Source organism: Athene cunicularia (genome assembly GCF_003259725.1).
Source record: "Athene cunicularia isolate RWA chromosome 5 unlocalized genomic scaffold, athCun1 chr5_part3, whole genome shotgun sequence".
NCBI lineage: Eukaryota > Metazoa > Chordata > Aves > Strigiformes > Strigidae > Athene > Athene cunicularia.
In genome coordinates this window covers 1,913,036-1,922,214 of record NW_020799103.1, presented here as the reverse complement: position 1 = coordinate 1,922,214, position 9,179 = coordinate 1,913,036, and the positions used below count along the sequence as shown (strand labels likewise).

General features: G+C 38.9%; 1 protein-coding gene and 1 long non-coding RNA gene across 5 annotated transcripts in view; one reads left to right on the top strand and one right to left on the bottom strand.

Annotated features, from left to right (window-relative positions):
• The window catches only part of LOC113481332, a 658,441-nt gene that overhangs the window by 17,187 nt on the left and 632,075 nt on the right, over positions 1-9,179 (bottom strand). The gene's annotated exons all lie outside the window — the stretch shown is intronic.
• Positions 620-9,179, top strand: part of BTBD10 (BTB domain containing 10) — a 28,407-nt gene continuing 19,847 nt past the window's right edge. The window contains exons 1-2 of one of the 4 annotated variants that reach the window (XM_026850863.1): positions 620-675; positions 6,792-6,950. In XM_026850863.1, coding sequence (XP_026706664.1) covers positions 6,850-6,950 — 101 coding nt within the window. In that variant the 5' untranslated portion in view covers positions 620-675; positions 6,792-6,849. Of the gene's footprint in view, positions 676-5,913; positions 6,130-6,791; positions 6,951-9,179 lie in introns of those variants that run through there. The other 3 variants (XM_026850862.1, XM_026850864.1, XM_026850865.1) reach the window with 3 other exon arrangements.

Sequence of the window (9,179 nt, the reverse complement as noted above, 5' to 3'; positions counted from 1 at the left end):
CTGCCCCGGTGAGGGACCGGAGTGGGGCTGTAGCCGCCCGCCGCCGTTTCAGAGTGCTCCGGCCGGCCTCCCGGGGCGGGACAGCTCTCCGCGGGCCTTGCCCGGGCTGGCCCCGCCGCCTCGGGCGGATCGTGTGCTGGAGCTTCTACACTTTAAAAGCGTCGTAGAGAGTCTGCCTTCGCCTGGTTGCTGTGCCTCGGTAGCTCTGTTACGTGTGGTGTCCTGAGTAGGCTGAACACTACTTAAATCGCTGGGTTTAATCGTATAATGTTTACCGGGAAAGCCTGCAATTGCTCTGGGGGCTGTACAGAAACGGTCCGATTGCTTGGGACTGCCTGGCAGCGATCAGACAATTCCTAACCATACTTATTTTGCATAATCCCTTAGCACCGATTTACTACTCCAATGTTTTCATAAGGCCTTCAGTATCTTTTTAAAACGTTTTTCCACGTAACCATATTGTAGTTGCAGAAAATATCGATTGCTTGTATGATAAATCTGTCGTAGTCCCGTTGTGTGTTGGGAGTTGCCTATTGCTACTTCTTTCTTTAAATACACTTTTGTTTCTAGCTATTGCTTCTGCTTTTTTTTCTATCTCTAATCCCATCAAATATATCACTTTAGAACTCTTTTCTTTCAGAATTTGGATCCAGCTCCATCATAGACCTTTTCCAGGTTTGTTTCTGTCACTTGTTTGCCTTCTTTGTCCGAAGTAGTGGTTAAGGATTGTATCTTTTTGTTCTTTACTGTTGGCTGCCTCTTACACATTCAAGTACATGCTTAAAACCTGGCTTCTCGGTAGCCTTTTGACTGTCATCTCTGTTCTCCTTATTTTTATTTGCCTTTTTTCTTCATGAATCATCTTCAGTGATTCATTTAAAGAGTATTTATCTCTGTTGTTGCTTCAGCTTTGATGATCCTTTCTCTGCAAGACCTCCTCTTTCTCTCTTCAATTTGCTATTGAATTACGTGATCCAGAAGTACAATTCGAATTATCAACTTCAGCTATTAGCAGTTCATAGCCTGATGGTTCACACTTGTTTTCTTTGAACTGAAAATCTGTCTCTGCATCATCTTGTATAGGTTACTTTGTATTCCTATAGCTTGAACACAAGTACAGTCAAAAGGAACTGGCTGGTTTTCATTTGTGTGTAGTTAAGGAAAACTGTTGCATTGCATTTGTCTTGCAGGTCTGTCAGTGTGAATTTGTCTTTAAGTCTTTCTTGCAAAACATCACAGAATTATTTTTTTATTAAGACACACAGATCTCCTGCCAAAAGCCTTTGCATATTATCTCTCAATTTGTACCATTTCTGTTCCAAAAACTCATAGTCTCTTACATCCCACCTGTGGTTATCATAGCTGTCTACTGATGACACCATTTGAGACTGTGTTTTTTTCAGCAGGTGTTTGTGTTTGTGCTTTTGACCAGTGTGTTAAAGCCAGGGAAACTGGGGGTTTAGAAAGACAGCAAGTCAAAACAGCTCTTGTTTTGCACATTACATTCCTTCTTGAAGGCCAGTTTTCCTTTTAGTCGTCATTGCGTCTGGAAATGTGAAACTACTGATGTGTGGATGACCCTGATTATTAAATTAATCACAAATGTTATCACAGTTGTTTTTTCTGTCACTTTGTTATCAACTGTATGCTTTCTGTAGACTGGATGCTGCAGGCTGGGGCTGTTCTCATGTGCTAAGTTCTTTAAACACAGCTTTCCTTTAGCAGTGTTGCTTAAATCTTGGCCCAGTACTGTTGCTTATCAATAAAAGTATGTATCTCATTATGTATAAAATCAAAAGGTAATTTAGAATTCATTTAAAACATGAAAAATTATTTGGTATTTTCTTGCTGCTGGGTGCAACCATGGGTATAATAGACCTTGCTTGTTTCTTCAAGAAATCTACCTGATGCTCTTTTTTGTGCAGCTTGTCACTGATTGCTGAGTGTTATGAACCCCTGTGTCTGTCTGCTTTCTGTTTTGTATTGGTGGGCCACAGTGGATGGGGCTAGTAGTACTGGCAAGAAGTTAGGTTCTGCTCCTTTCTCCTGCAGTGATAAGCACGATTCTGCTTTCTGTGTGGGAGAAGTTGCTCAATCCACTGAGCTTTTTACGGGTAGATTTAGGCTGATTTTAAGCAATGCATGCTAATACAGAGGGGGAGTTTTACCATCATATTCCTTTTAGGAATAGCATCAGCTTCCTGTGACTGTTTGCTTTTTAAAAAAAATTTTTTTTTCCTTACTCATTAAGAGATGCTTCAATCCTGACCTATGTGTTAATGTTGAGACTGTATTGCAAGGAATACTTCTTAGCTCTGCTTTTAGTAGCATCAGTTTGATAACATTTCAATGATGATAATTTTTAAAGCTGCTTCATGTGGCTGAATTGTGGCTGATGTCTGCACTAGTTTGCAAGAAAGTCCCTCGGCAGGTATGGATTTCCATCTTTGCATTATGAACTGTGTTTCTTAATTAAGATGTGCTTGTGTTCCCAGCGAATCTTACTTGTAAGTTAGTTTTTTGTGGTTGATGCATTTGTGCTTTGATGACTAGAAGCAGCAAAAAGCAGACTGGCACCTCTTGCAGAACATCTAAATAATCTGAATCTTGGAGTTCTCTGTCACAGCAAAGGCCAGGTTTTGTCGTGGCTGGTTAATTGTTGGATCTTTCCGATTATCCTGGTTCACCTTTACAGTGTGTTTCAGTGATGGAGCAGGTTAGAGCAGATGAGCTTCTGAAACCTGCCCTACTTTAGGAAATGCTTCTGACCAAGGCTTAAAGCTGACTAGCTGCCTGGAGTATTTCGTGTTAGTTACCTGAATGTTGTCTTCTGTACTGACAGTTGGAGCAATTGGTTCTTTGTTCCGCCTGATGAGCTGGTGTCCAGAAGATGACATCTGGGCCTCTGCCTCAAAACTTCAGGCTATTTTAATAATCTTTTTGAGTAAAACTCCAAAGCTTTGCAGCATTACAAATATGCTCCGTATATAGAATGTGGTTGGCTGGTTTGAAACATATTGGTAGTGGTTGAGATTAGCTTTACTTCTTTCCTGAAAGATTTCCAAAGAACATTTTCCCCCCACCCACAGTACCTTGAAGAGCGCAAGCCTTGCACCTCACAAAAGTGTATGTCCACTTCTATCCAGCATCTGATGTTGTCTAAATCTTGCTTCATTTGCTGTGCATCTCTTGTGCATTGTATTTTGTCATGCCGCAGCACTGAATATGCTTTTAATATTATTTAACATAATCTGTTCTACAGCTATCACAAGTAAGCATGTGATACATCCTTTCAAGTAGTGGTGTAAACACATTAATTACTGTATTTTGCAATGCCTGGGGTGGCTCTACTACACCAGCTATTAGCTTCCCAAACCCACTGGGTGTCTGTCATCTGTCTTTACAAATTCCTTTGTATTTCGGTAGTGTATAACTTTCATAAATTAGCGATGATTCTGGCTTCAAGTTGATGTTAGCAAATCAGAAGTGTTCTGCCTGCCTGTCTTGAAAGCTTAAAGTCTGCTTCCTGATTTCCTATTTTACACAATTTTTCCCAGTGATAATTCTCTGGACTATTAGCTTTCAGCAGAAATCATTCTTTACACCTGGAGAATTGCTTATTAGCTAATTAGAATGGCAATCAGTTTGGCCAGTATGACAGTGCTTTCTGATCTACAAAGGATATTTGATTTTTTTTTTTTTATTTCATGTGCTCCCAGTGCCTTTTCACCTTTACCAACATTTCACATGCAGCTCCTTGATTTCATGGGTGGCATTGAATGGTATTTGAGGCCATGTACTCTTGCAGTTAGTTTTATATGCAAGGCCAGAATGTTGCACAAAAGAGGCTTGCTTTATTGCCCACAGTAAGGAGTCGTTTGGACCACAGTTGAAACATATTATTTTCTATTGCAGAAAAAAAGTGGATTTGCAGAAGTGTTTAAAAATTAATCTGGAGGACTAGTTAGATACTTTACAGAATTGATACAGCATTTCTATTTTTAGTAGAGAAGATCATCAAAACTATTCCTTATTTATAGCCTTACAGGTTTATTAAAACCTGAAATAATTAAAATTAAGACGTTTGTTTATAATCTGCACAAAAGCACTATCAACAGTGGCCAAGAAGAAAAAAAATTGGCTGTGTTAGAGCAAATTGTTAGAGAAGTGTTAGTTGTTAAGATCCTGCTGAGTGGAGGATGGAGAGAAGGCTGTTCCTTGTTCACAAGTTCATTGTGTGACATGCTTGGAACTGTACTAGAAGTTTCACAAGATGTGGCTTTGGATGCTTTCGGACTATCTTCTTTTTATAACTGCTCTAATCTCGAGCTGTGTGCAGTCTGGTACTTCATCAGTGACACTGCTGGGATTCCTCATGTGCCTTAAGCTGAGAAAAGAGAATCCGGTTGTTGAGGAGGAGCAGTCCCATTTGTGTGTGTCTGTCCTTCTGTGTCATCCATTGTTTGCAATGGCTTAAGCAGGAGCTGCATAGCAAAGCAGATTGAGGACCTGATCCTACTTAAGGCAGTCCTTTTCTTTGAAGTGTATGTGACCTTATACTCAACTGTTGAATCTGTCACTTTAAGTAAATGAAATATAGGGGGAAGGCAGAAAATGTGAGACAGTTTTAAGAAAGTGACTTTGGATTATCCTTTCAGCTGCAGTTCTCATACAAGCAGCTGCTTTTCCACTTCTTTTCAGTGTGAAAGTTAAATTCAAATACTGATGTCTTGCTTCAGTGAAACAAATAAAAACTAGTTGCTGGATGACAACCTGTTTCTGATAAGTTACCTGCTTTGGTCCATACCTGAGAGGGTGAGGTGCTTATAAGTATTTGAGATGGCTTTAAAGGGAAGAGAGAATTTGTGGAAACAAACAAAGGCTTGAAAAGAAACGTGTGGTGCTACATGAGCCTGTGCCCATGGTGCTTCAGCAAATAGAGGAGTCCAAGCAGGACCTTGTGGTAGTCAGCAGGTGGGAGCGACTGCACAATGGGAGCTGTGGGCTTCTGCTGGGAGTTCCTGGTCTGTGCTTTTTTGTTCTAAACCGCGTTGTTGCCACAAGTAGTAAGACTCGCTGTGTATCTTGCTCAAGTGACTCAATGTAATGAACGCAGCAATTTGTTTCAATTCAGGATAAAAGGTTTATTTTTGTGTTGCTTGTGTATGCAAATGGTATGTCATATTTCACCGAAGTTCTGAATGACTGCGGCTGAAGTACCTTGTGACCAGATTTCTAAACCAGCCTTCCTTTGCCTTGTCTTAATAATACTTTTTCTGTTCTGAAATAGGTTGTAGGTTTCTCCTTGTTAATCATCTAAACACCTGATAAATGTGTCTAAATCCTATAACCTTCTACATTTGTGTAGTATTGTGGCACATTGACCATGGTTTGATAACATGAATTTCCAGGTAATGCATAACTAAATGCTTATCGGGGATTTTTTTTTTTTTGCATGAAGAAAGTTGAGTATTTCCTCAATAATAAATTTTAAATTTATTTTTTCTTTCCTGACTCTATATGAACACCTGACCATATGAGTCTTCCAATCAAAGTGTGTTTAATTATAGAAACCGTAACAGGAAAAAAACCCCTAACCCTGTGGTGGAGATTCTATACTTGGTATAAAATCTGTTTTCTCTGTTAGAACTGAACATGAAGGAAAAACTCATATGCAACTAAAATTTTTAAGAAGCTTGTTCTCTACCATTCCCCCGTGATAAAAATTTTTGGGTCTAAATTTAGCTAAGAGAATCTAAATTTGTCAGAAGAGCTTTTCTATTTTCCATGACTAGAGGGATGTTTTATATGAGAAGCTATCTCATATTAAAGAAGTCTTAGTTCCTTTGGGACTCGCTTCCAAATGGATAAGTTTCATTGAATGTAAGAGAAATATAATAAAGAGGGGTGGGGTGGAGATATGATGCTTCTAAAATATTTAGCTCAAAATTTTAGACAAACATACTAGGCTTATTTCTTCATTACTTAGTAGGCTTATCTATCTGTAATTCGATATTTTTTTTTTCCAGATGCTGTGCAATCATCAGCTGTTCACTTGTGGTTTCTTTTTCATTTTTATAACCAGGTTATTCTGAACTGTACAGCTCTCTTGACACGTGTCACTTATAGGTATGACTTGAACATTGGTCATTTAAAATCGGCAATTTTTGTTGTCACAGGGTCATTTTATCTATGAGTGAATTTTAGTGAGAGTTGAACATAATATTGGATCCCAGTCAAGGAAGGGTAGGTTTATAATGTCTGTTTTTCTATTAAATTTTTGTGATTTTTCTGTGAAAGTCAGTGAAACTGGACTACATCAAGTGTTTCTAAGTATTGCTATTGATTCCATTTTGAAGTAAGGACTCAGATATAACTGTTAATTCTGTTTTCCTCTTGGGCAGCTATTCAGGTTGCAAAACTGTTGGTCTCTCTTCTGCAGTTGGGATCTTTCTTTGAATTTATACATTTGAAAGAAAATTATGATGCGTTTGCCTTGTGTTTTATAACCAGTGACTTTTCTATTTGGACACAGTGAAATTAATTGTGGCAAAATTGAAGTCTGCCAGTGCTTACAGAACTATATTTCTTACAACAAAATGATCTTTTTAGTGCAGGTATCAGCAAAATGTATAGAATGTTATTGTTGTGCAGTGTAGAAGTTGTGCTTCAGTATATCCTTTTTCTGTAATCTTTATTTAAAAAAAACAAAACCTAACAACACTAAATTCTGCATGTCTTTTTTATGTGTGTGGCGTTATTTAAAGGTAAACACTGCTCTCTTAATGTAGGTTGTGAGTGCTGCATGTGTGCTTTTCAGAGCAGTAGTGTGAGGAAGCTGGCAGTGGAATGGCAGGACGGCCTCATCCTTATGACAGTAACTCCAGTGATCCAGAGAATTGGGATCGGAAATTGCATAATAGACCTCGTAAACTTTGTAAACATTCAAGGTAGGTGCCGTGTACCATCTATTGCATCAAAAACTGCAAAAAAAGGTCCGTTCTAAAGGCTACTGTATCTGGTTGTGGCAAGTCCTGTCATATATTTTGGAGTTCTTCCTCAAAGGAATGCTTCTTAATTCTTTTAAAAGATATTTTCTAACTGATTCGTCAGCTTCCCTAATCTGTGCTTAGATTTGTTTTGCTGTGGGTGGGATTTTAGTCTTTTTTTAAAAAACTAAATCCCTTGTGTGCATATCAGAACACCAGTTGTATGACTGAATATGTGAATTTTTTGGGGGATGCTTACTAGGAGTTACATTCTGTTCATCACTTTTTAGTTGATATTCTCTGTTAGTAGCATGCTTAAAATATGTGCAGCTTGTTCATGGTGATAACTAATAGTTGCTTGCATGCAAGTATTGCACTCTACAGCACTTACTTTGTAAAGCTGTGCCAGATCTTACTTTCACCTGCATCCGTCACTGTAAGAATGGGGTTTGTTTTAAATGCTTCTTCATTTGAAGACGATATCAAGTAGTGTTTTTCCAGTGTATAGTGTTCAAAAATGAACTAAGCAAAGCAATTAGTCATCTAGCAAGTATATGTGAAGAATCATGTTGCTGGAAGTATATATAAGCATCCAAATAAGTGTGCATCTTCCAAGTACTTTGCCCTTTTAGAAGTGCTAAATATAACTAAAACATTTCTGTTAGCTCGCTAAAATTGTTAGTGATTTAAGCTTTCCCACTTGCAAGATGATAGGAAAAGAGCTTAGGAGCACATTCAGTAATAGCAACTTTAATTCACATTTTTATTGCATAGATCCAGATAAACTGGACTCAAGTGTTACCCAAAGTCGTCAGTGGGCAATTAATATTGTGGGTTATTTTCCTGTCGTTAAATCTTGGTTAATTGCGAGACATCCGAGAGGGCAGGAAAAAAATGCACCAATAATTAAAAGGCTCACAGGGAGACCCACGTAATTATAGGCCTGTCAGTGATGTGAATAATGGAGTGGTTAACACAGAACCAAAGAGGGTGGCTGGTGCTACTGGTTGGCGTAGGCTTATGGAATATAGCTTTGCACAGCTGATGGTTTTATTAAGATGGTGGTGTCTGGTGAAGGGTTGATCTGTGCTGCTTATTTAGGATCAAAATGTGGCACAACATCAACAAACGAACAATATAGATATCACAGAGCATTGTATGGAGTTGAGGACTGTTCGCCGTCAGGCCCTGGACTCTGATTGTAAATGGGTGATGCATTGCTCAGTCCAGTTCATGGAGTTCATCTCTGATCCTGTGCTACCTCCCATGACTGGTGATCTGGAATAAAACCTAAAACTGAGATTGATGCAGGTGACTCATGATGGGGACTGTTAAATAATGAAGAGGACTTGTTAATAGCACGTGATCTGAGTGGTTTGATAAAGTGGGTGCAGATGACCATGCGTTCTTCATATGACTGCGTACAAAGTTAGAGATTCAGGAACAAAGCACGTAGGCCATTTTTGTAGACTACATCAACTCGTGACCATTGGTAGCATTGACACTGTAAAAAGCAGTGTCTCAGTGGGTGGGCAGTTGAACATAAGTCTCCAGTAACATCATATGGTCAATAATGCAGCTGTTAAATGTATAGTGGAGTTACCGGGAGTCAGCAGTTCGGAGACTATTTTGATTAGAGGGGATTCTGAAGACATAGAAGTTACTAAATATCTTCTGAGACAAAGAAAACTCAGAAGTTAAATTGACATCTTGATCGATCTCTAAAGATCCTTGCAGAAACACAGCATTATGATGATGAGCTTTAGTCACTAGGCAAATTTGTAGTGAAGTGTAGTAGCTGGAAGCTAAAGGTAGGTAAATCCAGTCCAGAGAAACAGTGCACATGTCTTACCATGTGTGGTCTGTTGTGGATTATCTGTTTTGGGGAAATGTTTAAATAAAAAGCTGTGCAGCTTTCTGGAAAGATTTTTTTGATGCAGGTAGGAGTTAAGGAACTCTATGGCCTGTGCTTTTCAGAAAGGCTGCTGTTGGTCTGAATTCAAGGTTCACACATCGGCAGGTATGAAATCTATGCCTCTAAAATAATGGCAGCTATGTTGGACATATTTCTGGCAAAACACTATTTGTGTTTCCAAGAAAATGCCAAACAGCCAGTGTTTTATGGATGCTTGTAATGTGTATGGTAGGGATGTAGTATTCGAGCTAAGATCTGATTTCCCCCCCCCCCCC